The 15,412-nt window shown below is 38.5% G+C and overlaps 1 protein-coding gene across 8 annotated transcripts in view; it reads left to right on the top strand.

Annotated features, from left to right (window-relative positions):
- The window catches only part of AKT3 (AKT serine/threonine kinase 3), a 306,203-nt gene that overhangs the window by 254,033 nt on the left and 36,758 nt on the right, over positions 1-15,412 (top strand). For 7 of the 8 annotated variants that reach the window (XM_038542735.1, XM_038542732.1, XM_038542730.1 and 4 more), the window contains 2 exons: positions 5,872-6,086; positions 13,493-13,580. In XM_038542735.1, the coding sequence (XP_038398663.1) occupies positions 5,872-6,086; positions 13,493-13,580 (303 nt within the window). Of the gene's footprint in view, positions 1-5,871; positions 6,087-13,492; positions 13,581-14,389; positions 14,604-15,412 lie in introns of those variants that run through there. The other variant, XM_038542734.1, reaches the window with a different exon arrangement.

The following is a 15,412-nucleotide window of genomic DNA, read 5'->3' as shown; positions in this document are numbered from 1 at the left end:
TTGTCAGTATTGTCTCTTGGAGATTTTAAGAGATGAATGAGTCCAAGTTAACATGTGTTTGCACATTTAATCCATAGGTCAAAATAGTAGCACACAGTTGCAGTTTGCTGATCCCTTGGATGAAATTCTACTACATCTAACAGATTATGAAACTAAGTCCTGAAATGCCTAAGCATTTTGTAAAAATACAAAGTTTTAGTAGCCCTTCTTATACTGTGTGCATCCTTACTTTATGTATTTATAATTCATGCAACACTCATCCTCTTAAGGCCTTTTTGAAAACCTTCATCCTCCTGAATGGCTCCAGAAAGGATTCATCAATATTAAGGCAGAAATGAAGTGAAGGAGCATGGTCATTAGTTCAGGTAGATCATTGTCTGTTCACGTATAAGCATAGTTAAGGACTTGAAACTGTTGTGAGTCGGCTTACTGCTTATATTGTTTCTGGATAATATTAAAAATCATCCCAGGGGATCCCTGGGTGGCTCAGTGGTTTGGCTCCTGCCTTCAACCCAGGGCATGATCCTGGAGTCCCGGGATCGAGTCCTGAATCGGGCTTCCTGCATGGAGCCTGCTTCTCCTCTATCTGTGTCTCTGCCTCTCTCTCTCTCTCTCTCTCTCTCTGTGTCTCTTACGAATAAATAAATAAATAAATAAAAGAAAAAAATCATCTCACTTTCTCCCCAAATTGGATATTATTTAAATATAAATGAAAATAATATTTCTAGTTCAACTTTGACGGTCTCTTGGTGTCAGTAAGTTGGGGCTCCTTCCCCAGAGGCCAGTCAGTTCCTGTGGCGGCTAGTTTTCACCTAAAGTTCTTCTCAGCTATGTACAGTGTTTTGGCTTTAACAGTATGAATATTTGCATTCAGTGCTTTAGGATGATTCTAGGTTAAGCATAAAGTGTAATTGTAGATTCTCTGAAGCATAAGAACAGAGACAAAATCCACCCCAACTGGCTGCATGCTGGTGATTGCCTGTAGTATGTTACATCAGCTGTTTTAACTTCAGTGGCAAAGGCCCCAGTTTCCTGAAATCCCTTGATGTCTGTTGTTCCGGGATACCAGGGAAGTTGAGAAATTTCTGGGAAGCTGTGCATAAGAGTGATTCGGCCACTAGCGTTGCATCTTGTTCAAGCGTGTTGCCTGTGCTAGCCAGAGATTGCTTTAGAGAGCGCGCGGTCAGCTGTACTGAGGTGTATGTGCTAGGACAGAGCATACAGCTTACAAGAGCTAGTGGCCTGTACAGTTTCAGTCTCTTGAGAATTAACAGAGCAGTGAAGCTCCAGGCAGAAAATCTGTATTTATGAAGAAAATACTGAGAAACCTTGGAATTCATAATTCTCATGAAATACATACTTCCCCTGAAGCTGCCGTACATTTTAGAATCTGGATCAGAAGACTTAACAACCCTCCCTTTTTTTTAAAAAAAGATTTTATTTATTTATTCATGAGAGGCAGAGACATAGGTAGAGGAAGAAGCAGGCTCCCTGCGGGGAGCCCAATGTGGGACTCGATTCCAGGACCCCAGGACTATGCCCTGAGCCGAAGGCAGAGGCTCAATTGCTGAGCCACCCAGGTGCCCCTTTTTTGTTTTTTTTTTAAAGCAGATTCCTATGATGATAAGGATACGTAAAGGATTTCCACAAATGACAAAGTATAGAAATGTATGTTTATATAGAAAATACATGCATACCCATTACCTGAAATACAAGGTTACCAGGGGGAAAAACTCGTTTTTGAATTAGTGGTAAATTGGTTCATGCAAGCTCGCAGTTTACTTTCACAACATAGGTGTACAGACAGTTTGTTTGGATGTTTAATTTTTTCCCCCATCTGTTCTGTCTGGATTATTGATTGAGCAGCAAGCCACTTCGGGGCATGCATCCCCTCCTTATAATCGCTTGCCTTAGGTGCATTGTGTGGCCTGGTGGCCTCCAGTCTTCCAGTAAGTCCTGGTTGGTAAAAGAATACTGGAGGGAATATTGTTTTTGAAAGTGCCCATCAGCCAAATAAGTATTCAGCGTTGGGAACTTTAACCAATGGTACCGTTTTAAAATACATAGTTTATAATTTGATGTCATTCTTGAAATTTGTAACCATTCAGGAGCCACTCTTGCTGATTTCTGTTTAACTCATCTGGCTGTTTTTAGATGTGGAAGCATCTACCTCAAATAGTACCAAATATTCATCAGATATTACCAGAATATTTAATAGTAATGGATACCTGCTATGACCTCTTTGAAACCAGTTTTATTATATCAGAAAGTGAAGCTTTCTGGTAGAAAAATGGCTCCTGGTAGAAAAATGGAAACTCAGCCTTGTTTCCTAGCCTTTGGGTTCTGTTTGGATGCTGATTCGATGTGACCTCTTATCATTGTTTAATATTTACATTACTTTTAGGGTTCCAAATCACCTCTTGTTCTTTATGTCTATCTTTTGCATTAAATGTAGTTACAAAGTAAATCTACCTCTGTGGTGACAGAGATAATAGGGTTAAAAGGAAATACCAAATGTCTGCATTCATATTGAAACCTTGAGTTCAGTTTAAAATGTACAAAATAAAAAAATAAAATGTACAAAATCAATGATTTTGTGGAAAAGGGACACTTTCTTTAGATTAATCCTTCAAGACAAGTCTTTCAGTGGGTTGTTTCTCTAGGAGCAGGTTTTGATTTGCATTTATATCCAAATTATATGATCAGTCTCATGGCAATGGAGTTGAAATCCACTTTGCCATTGTTGGGCCTCCGTGTTACCAATTATCCTACCTTTTGGATCTGCTCTCCTGATAACCAGGAAGTATAATGGCCTTTTTTCTAGGGGGGAAAATCATCAGAAGTAGCCAGAAGGAATTGCAACTCTTAGGTCAAAGAATGTGAATATTACATGTTACTGTAATTTGGGGAAAAATATGTGCTTTGAGTAAGGGAGAAAAAAATCTCTTTAAGAAATAATATAGGGATCCCTGGGTGGCGCAGCGGTTTAGCGCCTGCCTTTGGCCCAGGGCGCGATCCTGGAGACCCGGGATCGAATCCCACGTTGGGCTCCCAGTGCATGGAGCCTGCTTCTCCCTCTGCCTGTGTCTCTGCCTCTCTCTCTCACTGTGTGACTATCATAAAAAAAAAAAAAAAAAATATATATATATATATATATATATATATAAAGGAGGCTGTGGATTTTAATTTCACTCAAATTTCTAGAGCATTTTGAAGTACTGTCTTCTGAGATAATTTAGATTTAGGGAGAGAAAAGATATCTGAATAGTGGTGTTACATGTTTTATATACTGTATCCACATGTAAAATATGATCACTTTTATTTTCATTCCTTGTGTATTTCATCTTCCAGCTGTTTGGAGAAATCTTTCTTTATAATTGATAACAAAGACTCTTAGATAAAGAGGGCTGGCTGAGTTTTTAGGGTTTTTTTCTCCTCAACATTGCTGGGTTTCACATGTCGATAGGAGAATATATTACATCAGACTTGTTCAGTTCAAAGTAATAGAGCACACAGTCATTGTGGCGTTATGTATATATATATTCATTAACCCCCGTATGTTCAGAAGCAAAACCACTTATTTTGAGAATCAGTGGTCATTTTACAAAGCTAAATAAAATATATTTTATTTTATCAAACAGATTTTTTTACAATATAGTTTTATTTTTCAGTTGCTTTTTTCTCTTCAAAAATAAAACCCCTTTTTTATGTGCTCACTTTCCCTTCTGGCTGCAAACCAGGTATTTAAACAAAAATAAAGGATTGCCAGTTTTGCCAGCTGGGGATGAGAACCCGGCTGGTGAAATGTGGGTTCGGGAAGCAGTTAATCCAGCTTTTATGCTTTTTATGGTTTTATGAAAAAAGAGGTTAAAAACCACATTTGGCTCTTTTTCGCATGTGCCACTGTTTTGTTGGTGTTGTAGGAACTCAGTAAAGGTTACTTAGATTTTAAAATTGTCTGTCGTTAGGTAAAATCCTGATCTCTTCGATTCAGGCCCACAAACAGTACATTCTACTAATTGGACAGGAGATAGATTCTTGAATAATCAAAAGTCACTGGTATTTAAAAATCATACGTACATTTCCTTTCACTGAAGTTAAGTATACAAGCTGAATTTTTTCTGCTTCTTTAGCTTATTTCTTCTTTTCTGTGTGTTTTTACGTTATTCATTTCAAACAAGTAGAAATTTGAAATATTTTTAGCCAAAGGGGAAAACTAGAATTTGTTATTCTTCCCCAAAATATTTTGCTTAGATTGTTACTCTACAGAAGATTTTCGGAAAAGACACAGGAACTAGACTCCTGTTCATATCTTGCAAATGCAGTTCCTGTGTTGTCTTGGAACTGTAATACAACTGAATTAAAAATCTTCTCATCATAACATTTGAAAAACATTGCTGAATTAAGTAACATAGTTTTTTTCTCAAAATTACATTCTCCATGCATATAAATACACTGTCTACCAAGCCTTTCGTAGTGTCCGTAGGTAATCATAGTATAACTGTCAAACATACCATGTACAATTCTATGAAGTTGTTGGTAAATTTTAAGTAAAGGTCACATGGGGTAATCTTCAACAACTTACTTAACTCGAGCCAAGAAAGTTTAGAACATGTACACTAGTTCTGTATCAAATTCTTATGTAATCGGTTATGTTTTTAATTGATAAATTTCACGGGTATGGTTTTCTTGCTCTATTTATCCCAAAGCTAAGAGAATCAAATAAAAGTAGGGTTTAAGGTTATTCAGATACAGTAATTTAAAACAAAATATTGAAAGACCCTGGGGCACCTCGGTGGCTCATTTAGTTAAGTGTCTGCCTTTGGCTCAGGTCATGATCTCAGGGTCCTGGGATTGAGCCTCGAGTCAGGCTTCCTGCTCAATGGAGAGTCTGCTTGAGATTCTCTCTCTTCTTCTGCCTCAATACCTGCTTGCATGCTCTCCCTCTTTCTCTCTCAAATAAATAAAATCTTTTAAAAAATATATTAATAGATTCAAATAGATGAAAAAAATTGCATTAGACAAGGAACATACCTAATAAAAAAGGTAAAAACCAACACTTTCCTGAGACAAATGGCAAATTATTATGCCTCAATTTGAATAGGTGGCTCTAACATACCCTGATATTGTTCTATTCTTTCTTTCTAAATTTATTTTGCGTGGAATGTATTTTGGGAAATAAGTTTAAGGGCATATACCAGAGACAAACTGCATCCGTGATTTTTGTTGTTTGTGTTTAACAGAAATTTTATTGTGAGGTACTAAAGTTTTGGACACACTCCAAATGGTAAATCTTTATATCCACTTTGTTGACTATTTCCTTAAAGAGTTTAAACACATAGGGGCCTCCAGAAGTTTTCAGCTTGATCATCTTGTTTGCCTTGCCCTGAACTCGTCTGTCTGTAGGACTCCTCCTACATGACTTCTGTCTTTCACAGTTTGATTGGAGTTACTTAGTTCTCCTTCATGCAAGAGAGTATAAGGTTCCTCGTATGCTCAGTCAGCATGACTTGAATTACTTGAAGTCCACATTAGTGGAACCAGAGTGAAAAGTTCAGTAGGCCTCAGAGAAAACAAATTGCAAACAATTTTCATGTGAACCCTGCATTGTCATTTACTTGGAATTTGCTGCATGGCCTGTCCCCTTTCTCATACACTGGCCACTTCAGGACATGTATTGAACACTTCACATCTCTGATGTAATTCTTGTCTTTTGTGGGATCCTTTCTAGTTTAAATGTGAAGATATCAGAATAGCCTACCTAGGCTTTGCAGGTTAGGATTCACTTAGATGTAAAATTCGTACGTTTTGTAAATGTTGCTCTAAAAGTTAATGTGCAATAATGAATCTTTTCACTGGTTTCCCTCTTAGGTGTTAGAAGACAATGACTATGGCCGAGCCGTGGATTGGTGGGGACTGGGGGTCGTCATGTATGAAATGATGTGTGGGAGGTTACCTTTCTACAATCAGGATCATGAGAAGCTTTTTGAACTAATACTAATGGAAGACATTAAATTCCCTCGAACACTCTCTTCAGATGCAAAATCATTGCTTTCGGGGCTCTTGATAAAGGATCCAAATAAACGGTAAGCCACAAATGACACTCAATGGGTTACTGATGAATGTGGTTATAGAGATTCTGATGTGTAAATTAATTCAAATATAACTCCAAGGAGCAGTGTATTTGGTGGAGACATCTTTCCATGGAAATACTGACTTATTTTTAACTGCATTATAGAGAAGATTTTTTAAATTTCTGTAACTCTTTCCTAACTTGGAAATTTATTCACATTTTACCAAATAAGGATTTTGAGGGGTTTATCCATATTGTGAGCGAACAATTTCTTAATTGCCCTGATACCTGCTATTGTGGGGATAGGAAGTATCCCTCCCCTTTTTCTTTCCTTTCAGTCTCTGGGCCTTTATATTTATGCTTATTTACATAATAAAAAGGATAGCCATGCTCTCTACTCTCTTCTAGTTCCAACCTGTGTTAACATGCCCTACTACTTTTTTTGTTTGCCATTTGAAGATACTCTTTTCCCTGTGTGACTGAGAGGATTAATGGCAACATATCTTTACAAGATTTGTTTTTCTTTTGTAGCTACAACTGTGACCTAAAGAGTCCTACAGCCCTTTGTTTAATTAGCGAACTGTAGTATTCTTTGTTCATATTTGTATATTCATTTACACATACAATTTGTAAGTCATATATGAAATGACTATTACTGTAAAAATGTCCTATAATCTGTGTTTGTGTATACATGTACGGAGCCATCCTTTCCTGTCAATTTATAGGCATATCAGCATTGCCCTGAAAATCACTTAGCTATTAAGCATCTTGAGGATAGATTTCAATATTTTAATGTCAAATCTTCCCTCACATAATGTGTTTTTACAAAGTTCTATTTTTGGTTGCTGCCCATTTTCTATTTATTGACAGACTGAATTAATGAAGGAAGGAATAAATGAATCCTCAAATGTGGGTTTAGTTTACCTTCTAGATGGTTTCCATCACACACTTCTAGCTTCTAAGTTCACGAGGATCGTGATTTTACCTTTGGCAGAAATAAGCAAACATAATAAAAGAGAACACCATCCTTTTGCTTCGTGAAGAACCTCTCAAAACTGTGTTTTGTGATCCTGGTAATGGAGAGTTTACCTAGTATTTATAGAGTGATTTCAGGTTGTCTTTTTCAGGGCATTTGCATCTGTTTTGTGCTTTTTGCTGTTTTGGTAGCCTTGCAGTTGATAGGTAGAGTTTATTTTCATTTACATTTGATTGAGGACAAAAGTGAGGCCTGGAGAGGTTAAGTGATTTACCCTACAGCAAATTCCTGTGGAACCAGAGTAATCAACTTTCTTGGTGCCTACTTGGTATTTCTCTTGTGTCTTTTTTTTTTTTTTTTTTTAAAGATTTTATTTATTTATTCATGATAGTCACAGAGAGAGAGAGGGGGGCAGAGACACAGGCAGAGAGAGAAGCAGGCTCCATGCATCGGAAGCCCGACGTGGGATTCGATCCCGGGTCTCCAGGATCGCGCCCTGGGCCAAAGGCAGGCGCCAAACCGCTGCGCCACCCAGGGATCCCTTTTTTTTTTTTTTTTTTTAAAGATTTTACTTATTTATTCATGAGAATACACAGGAGAGAGAGGCAGAGTGTGGCAGAGGGAGAGGGAGAAGCAGGCTCCATGCAGGGAGCCTGACGTGGGACTGGATCCCGGGTCCCCAGGATCACACCCTGGGCTGCAGGTGGTGCTAAACCGCTGAGCCACCAGGGCTACCCTCTCTTGTGTCTTATTTGCAGTGCATCCATTTTATAGTTGGTTCAAGTTTTGAAACGTGTTCCATTTAGTGTGATTACTTCACAAGTAATGTAAGGGACAGCACTTGGTGATAGGTGATCTTTAAACAGAGCTAGGATTTCCATTTTATCTACTTGATTTGGGGATCTAATATTTGGCTTGGATTTCAAGGCAATGGATTTTTAGCCATCCTTTCCAGACTCCTTCAGGTAACTTGATGGCCCCTTCTGTAAGGAGCTGGTAAAACACACTTATATTTGTGTTTTTTCCTGTCTGTGTCTCTCATTCCTTTTCCTATCTCGACTCCCCACCCCTCCCCCTATCCCCAGGGCAGGGAGGAGGAAACAAGTAGCAGATACTAGATAATTGTTGAGGAAACATGAGGAAAATTTCTAGAATGATAGTGGCCCATGTGTAGGACAACCCCTGAAGGTTTGGCCACGTAGAGGTTGGGATTAATCTAAAGGAAAGGCGGGGTATTTTCAATGATTTGCTGTTTTCATTTAGGGCAGATGTCGCATTAAAGTATCAGGAATGCAAGGATAAGCAAGACAAAGAAGCTCTGCTCTCAATGTTCATAGAATAATGTGGGACACAGAATGGGTATTCACAGATGCTCAGGCCTGTTGAAATTATTAGCTGGGGGTGGTGATGGGAAGGGTTGTTGTCTGCTAAGGTGTTCATGCAGAGAAACTGATGTGGGAAGGAATCTAGAATTGCAAGTGAACGTGCCATTTGAGAAGTTCAGTGACTAGAGTGTAGACTGAGTTGGGTAACACTGGGAGAGGAAGCTGGAATGGTAGATTGCAAAGACTTTATGCTTCTTAGAAAATATTTACCCTTTATTCAGAAGGGGATAAAAAGCCACTGAATTATTAAAAGTAAGCAATAGTGTAATTGGATTTGTGTTATGAAAGGTAACTGGCAGCTTTGTCTTGGATGAATTAAAACACGGAAGGGCCTGGGGCAGGTAGGCAGAGCCCTTGAGAATGTGTAAGGGATTGTCCAGATAAAGGATGGGGTCCTTCCAGGGGCCATGGTAAAGGAGCAGTCATTCGGACTTTGTGAACAATTAAGTAGAAATGGTGAGGAAGGGGAAGGAGTGGAGGTGGTGGGTGGAGGGATGCCTAACTCCGGTGACCCGTTTGGAGAATGGAGTGTTATTAACAGACAGGGAACACAGGCAAAGGAGGCTTGTGGGAAGGATGCTGCTACTCACTTTGGCTGTTCCAAGTCAGATCTATAAGAAAACCTGGATGAAAGCGTGAAGCTGGCAGTCGAAAATCCTGCCAGTGTTTAGTAGACACACAGTGGCTGGCTATGTGGTTTGGGGACCCACCGACGTCTCAGAGACAGCTGGAGCCATGAGAATAGTTGGGACAGACTTATACAATGGGAAGAGGCCCGAGGACGGAATCCGGGGAAACATCAGAATTTAAAAGGTAGAGGGCAGCCCCAGTGGTGCAGCGGTTTAGCGCCGCCCGAAGCCCCGGGTGTGATCCTGGAGTCCCACGTCAGGCTTCCTGCATGGAGCCTGCTTCTCCCTCTGCCTGTGTCTCTGCCTCTCTCTCACTCTCTCTGAATAAATAAATAAATAAATCTTAAAAAAAAAAAAAAGAATTTAAAAGGTAGAAAAAAAGATAAAAGCCACTAAAGGACTGAACCCTGAAGTCTTTGGAAGTGTAATAAGATAGTGTTATGGTAGATCTCATTATTCTTCCTATTCAAAGTTTGAAATACTGACGAATTTTTCTGATACTCTTTACTGAATTTCTGTCAGTTCTCCCAAAGGGTCACTTGTGATTTTTGCCTTTATTTCTTACTCTCCATTACTTTATGTTCATTCTGTTAGAATCTCCTTAGTCCCTCTATGCAGTTTATGGGGAAAACATGACCTCACAGTGCAATCAGTAGCACCAGGAAAATACACATTCCATGATGTTCCTAATAATGAAGAACCCATAGTAGCTGAGGATTTAGTTTGGCATTCTGATATTGGAGTTTACTATTCTTAGACATAAATATCTTAGTGCAAATCATATTTTGATATTATTTTGAAGTCTTAAATTGTGTATTAGGGAGTCATTGACATTGAAATTTTTGACAGTTTCACACTTGGAGGAAGTTCGTGTTAAAGAATCTCTCCCAGCTTCTAAAATGGCAGTCTAAGATTATATTCTTAGACTTCGCATAGTACTCATGGCTGATACTTTAGTTTTTTATGTATTTGATAAATATAGATTAAATGCTGGCAATGTCCAAAGCCAAGCTATTGCTAGAGAACAGAGGGGTGACATAAAATGAATAACTGAAGCTGGATTAAAACCTTCTATTTACAAAATGATTATGGTTCTCTACGCCCAGCTCCCACCTCCCCCATCATCTCATTTGTCATTCAAAATGAAAACAATAGCGTAAGGGTAAGAGAATACCATGAGCTCACACAGACCACTTTGATGCATACTTTGGGAAGTTAAATTCTTTTCAGCGCATATTTTGGTGTCTCTGTTTTTCTGGCTCCCTAAGTAGAAGCTCAGAATGCTTTTTGGATCATCCAGTACCAGTCTCTGCCGTCAGAAGAATTTGCAGCCCAGCCAGGGAGGGACACATACAACTTGGAATAGAGAAAGAAAGAGCCAGGCCAGGGGGTGGAGTGCTGGCATTAACTAAATACAGAGCCGCCAGTCAGAAAGTCCTGCATACGAACACCGAACACTGCTAGTACCATCTGGTCCAGTCTAGAAGTTCCCTGTAAGTGCTGTGGTTCGTTCTGTATGATCTGAGGACAGGAGACCTAGATTGTGGGAACCATGGATCATGACTACAGATACTCAGATATAAGTTGGTTGTATTTTCCTCTCTGACTGTGTGTCAGGGAATCCTGGATTCTTCCCCAGTTCGTGTATTCCTTATACCTAATAATAGCTAGCACTGTTAGATTGTAGTATTGCTTGTTTATTATGACCTATTTGTGTTTCTTCCTACCCAGTGTTGTGTGGGAGTTGGCATGTACCAACTCATGAAAACCAGATGTTAAACTTCAAGGATTTTGTGAGCTGATTGTTTAATACAGTCATTGTTAAAAATCAAATTTTATAAACATACGAATCAAATCAAGTACATTAAAAACAAAAGTAATAAATACTCAAGTCATCAGTCTTTAATAATTTTGTTAAATTTTACTCTTTTCAGTGTTTTTGAGGTTGCTTTTATCTGTGTGTCTGTACAGAAATACTATGTAACGACCTGCTTCTAGAGTGCACCTCTTCCCACTTCTGTGTCAGTGACATCAGGTTGCTTACTTGAGATTAGCCATGGGGGAGTATTTATATCACCAAAGTTGGCAAACTTTGTAAGTCAGGGCTTGCTTTATTGTTTTGTTGATTGTTTAGACTTTAGAAACTAATAGAGAAGATGTTAATAACACAGATTACATTTTTATTTCTGTGTTTTTTTGTTTTTGTTTTTTTTTTTTAGAACCGAGAATGCAGGGGAGAGAGGTGAAGGGGGAGGGAGGAGAGAGAACCTTAAGCATGCTGCATGCTCAGCCCAGAGCTCATGACCCGGAGATCATGACCTGAGCTGAAATTGAATAAGACACTTAACTGACTGAGCCCCTCCAGGTGCCCCACAGATTACATTTTAAAGTTTGTTTTGTCTGTATGCATAACACTGTGAATAGCACTCCAAAATGAGATTATTCTTCCACTGTTCCAAGATGATTCACCATTCATCAAAGAAGTCACTCCTATAACTGACAAGCCAGGGAAAGTCTGACTGTGTGTCTTTGTTGTTTCACTCTCACCACAAATGACACGAACAGCCAGTATTTGTGTTGGAGCTCCTCCTAAGTCAGTTAGTGGCTTTCAAGTTTAGCAAAATTAACAAATGTTTTCTGTGAGCATCACTTGGCTACTTTAGAGAAAAGGGCATTCTATATTTTATTATTCTTAATAAATTTTGTGCCTTGTGTCCTTTCTATCTGTAAAATTATAACAAACATATCTATATAATCTGCACATGTAATATTGCACATGCATCATTTTGCCTGGATTGCTGGCTCTTAAACATTTATGGGCACACACTGTCCCTAGTAGCCATGAGCAAGAACAGAGAAAGCTTGCTGTATTGATCCAGATTTAAATGGATTTCCTTTCCTTTCTTTTTCTTGTTCTTTCCACATTCTTTTTTTTCCCCCTTCTCTCTTTCACTCCCTCCTTGCTTCCCTCTGTGGGTTATTTTTTTCTTTTTTCATTCCTTCTTCATAGTAACTAGTATGAACTATAGGAAGCTTAGGAAGCCAGAAAGCACCTGAATTTCACACTGTGCCCACTCTCCGTTAAGTAAGAATACCTGCAAAGCTGGGGGGAACATCTTTAAATTCATAGTGTGTATTGCGCTTTGCATAATAAATTATGTAGCAGTGGTATTTCCTAGATTAGTGATGTCATTTCTGTGGAAATTCATTTGAGGTATGAAAATAGCCCTCACGTTTCTATCTATTAACAATCACTGTACAAGTTGCTTTTTCTAACTAATTACTTAGTTAGTTTGGAATTTATGGTAGCAAGGATGCAGTTTAATCTGAATCTTAATCAAAATAAATATGGTTTATAGAGGCACCTGAATGACTCAGTGGTTGAGCATATACCTTCAGCTCAGGTCATGATCCCGGGGTCCTGGGATCGAATGCCACATCGGGGTCCCTGCAGGAGCCTGCTTCTCCCTCTACCTGTGTCTCTGCCTCTCTCTGTGTGTCTCTCATGAATAAATAAATAAAATCTTTAAGAAAAAAAATCTGGTTTATAGAATCGACTGTGGTAATTGCTACCATTTGTTGTGCTAGGTGCACTTATCTGTGTTATGGCTAACCTTCATGGTGGCCCACCAGGCTGGTATTGCCCACACACACACACACAGTAGAGACACTGGGAGTAAGCAGCTTGTTCATTGTCACATATTCATAAGTTCCAAAGCTGGTTGCCTGTTTCAGTTTTGTCCCCAAAGCCTGTACTCTTTTCAGGTACCACATTGTCCTGAGGCTACTCCTTTTTTTTCCTTCTCCTTTTCTTTTTTCTTTTTTAAGATTTTATTTATTTATTCATGAGAGACAGAGGGAGAGGGATAGACATAGGCAGAGGGAGAAGCAGGCACCCTGCAAGTAGCCTGATGTGGGATTCAATCCCGGACCCAGGGATCACGACCTGAGCTGAAGGCAGATGCTCAACCACTGAGCCAACCAGGTGTCCCTTTTATTCCTTTTTGAAGATTTATTTGAGAGAGAGCATGCTTGCAGGGGTAGAAGATTGGGGGAGAGGCGAGGGAGAGAGAATCTCCAGCGGACTTCACGCTGAGTGCAGAGCACAATGTGGGGCTCAATCCCATGACCGTGAGATTGTGACCTGAGCCAAAATCAAGAGTCAGGTGTTCAACTGACTGAACCAGCCAGGCGCCCCGAGGCTACCTCTTACTAATAGCAAGTTAGGGAAATCAGATCTGACAGTAAAAGCTTTTTATTGGTACAGCTCTTGATCTCAGGAACTATGTATACCACAGAGAATTACATTTCATGGACACTTTCTTGTTTCCTTTTGGGCTTATATAGATCTCTTAATGTTCTCTCTTAATGTTCTCTCACTCTTGTTTTCTCTCTTAATGTTCTCTCCACTCTTGTTTCTGTCTCTTAGCCTTGGCGGGGGCCCAGATGATGCAAAAGAAATTATGAGGCACAGTTTCTTCTCTGGAGTCAATTGGCAAGATGTATACGATAAAAAGGTAGGTTATTTTCATGGAACAATCCTTATATATTTTGCCTAAGATGAATTTACGGCCAAAAAAAAATTTTTAAGTGAATAAAATTTAATGATATTAATAATATTCTTCATTTTATTCTACGTATTTGAATATAATATTGAACTTCTTAGCCCAAAAATTTATCGATGATTCTGACTCCCAAAATGCAGGTTGAAATGTTACTCAGTGTGGTCAGTTGATTTTTCTTTTATCCCAGTAACATTAATTTGCTTCTCATTGTTTCCTAAATATTAGGAGAAAAAATAAAAACCTTGATGTTACGTTATTCTTTAAGAAAACTAGCAAAACGAAATCAGAATGTTTTTCCTTATCTTCATGTCTTTAATTTTAAAGTGAACTCTATAAATGTATTTATACAAAACCTTACTTGAAAGGGAATTAAAAGCAATTTAGTTTTTAATATTTAACAAAGGAATGGATATTTTTCTTAGTTGGGGTTTCTCTGTTATTTGAAATGGAATTTTAATGTCCACAAAGTGGATGCTACTGATTTTATAACTTTATTTTTATTATAATCTGCTTATTACTTGTGTTTAATACTGTAATTTTTCCTTAGGACAGGAAATTATTGTGTCTAGTCCTTTGTTGTAATCTTTGTCTATTTTATTTCTACTATTTAAGGTATTGTTAGTACAGGCACTGATTTCACTGATTTTGATTTTTAAATGCTCATGTAAAAATTTTACTATGAAATTTTTATGTAATACCATAATTGCTTAGAATCTTTAGTTCTTTTGTGTAGTTAGTCCTTCTATTTCATTTTATTCCAGTTTTCCCTGTTTTCTCAGAAACATACATAATCAACATCATTTAGAAAATGTCTGTTTTGGGCAGCCCCTGTGGCGCAGTGCGTAGCACCACCTGCAGCCTGGGGTGTGATCCTGGAGGCCTGGGATCGGGTCCCACGTCGGGCTCCCTGCATGGAGCCTGCTTCTCCCTCTGCCTGTGTCTCTGCCTCTCTCTTTCTCTCTGTGTCTCAATAAATAAATAAAATCTTTAAAAAAAAATTTTTTTTAAATGTCTGTTTTGTGCCAAATATCCTTCTTTATTAATCCCTAAAGTAAAGATAGAATGAAATCATTATGACTTACAAGGAAAAAGACAAGTACTGAATTTCTGCAGTACGTTATGGGAATAGAGAGTATGGTGGTTTTCTAAGCATTTCTTGTGAAATAGTTGTATGATATTAAACACTTCTCAAGTTTAGACTCCCACCATGTACCAAGCACTGGGGTAGATGTTGGATCCTTCTCAACTCTTATGAGAAGCATGTAACCATTTTTAAATGTTTATTAATTTCATGTAGAAAACTAGACATCTACTTTATAATAGTGATGGTGTTCTTTATGGGTTGCATCCCTATTTAGACCCTAATGATGGCTGTGTGCTATTTTTAATAGATCAGTTCACTACAAAAGACCCTTGTAAAAGAGAAAGATCAGAGTCTTCTTATATCTCCCAGAAATAATACATGGTCAGAGGTTTTCTTTGGCATACAAAGCTGTAAGCCACAAACAGAAGTCCCTTTTACATACCATCACCAAGGATAACTCAGTAATAAAGGGGGTAAAGAGGAAGAGAGAGAAGGAAGGAGAGAAAACATTCCTTGAGGAGACAACTGTGAGTCCCAGTTGTGTCACTGCTAACTTCAATAGGAGGCAAAACATGTACTTTCTTCAGTCCTGTCAGGAGACTAAAATATACCACAAAGATTTCTTCATCAGGTTTTGGCTCTCCATGTTAAGTGGGAGTTTGGCATCACTCAGGGAAAGCTCTGACATGCCATGGAGCTC

This window comes from Canis lupus, chromosome 7 (genome assembly GCF_011100685.1).
Source record: "Canis lupus familiaris isolate Mischka breed German Shepherd chromosome 7, alternate assembly UU_Cfam_GSD_1.0, whole genome shotgun sequence".
Classification (NCBI taxonomy): domain Eukaryota; kingdom Metazoa; phylum Chordata; class Mammalia; order Carnivora; family Canidae; genus Canis; species Canis lupus.
Note: the sequence above shows the minus strand (reverse complement) of the source record. Positions and strands in the feature narration are given on the sequence as shown.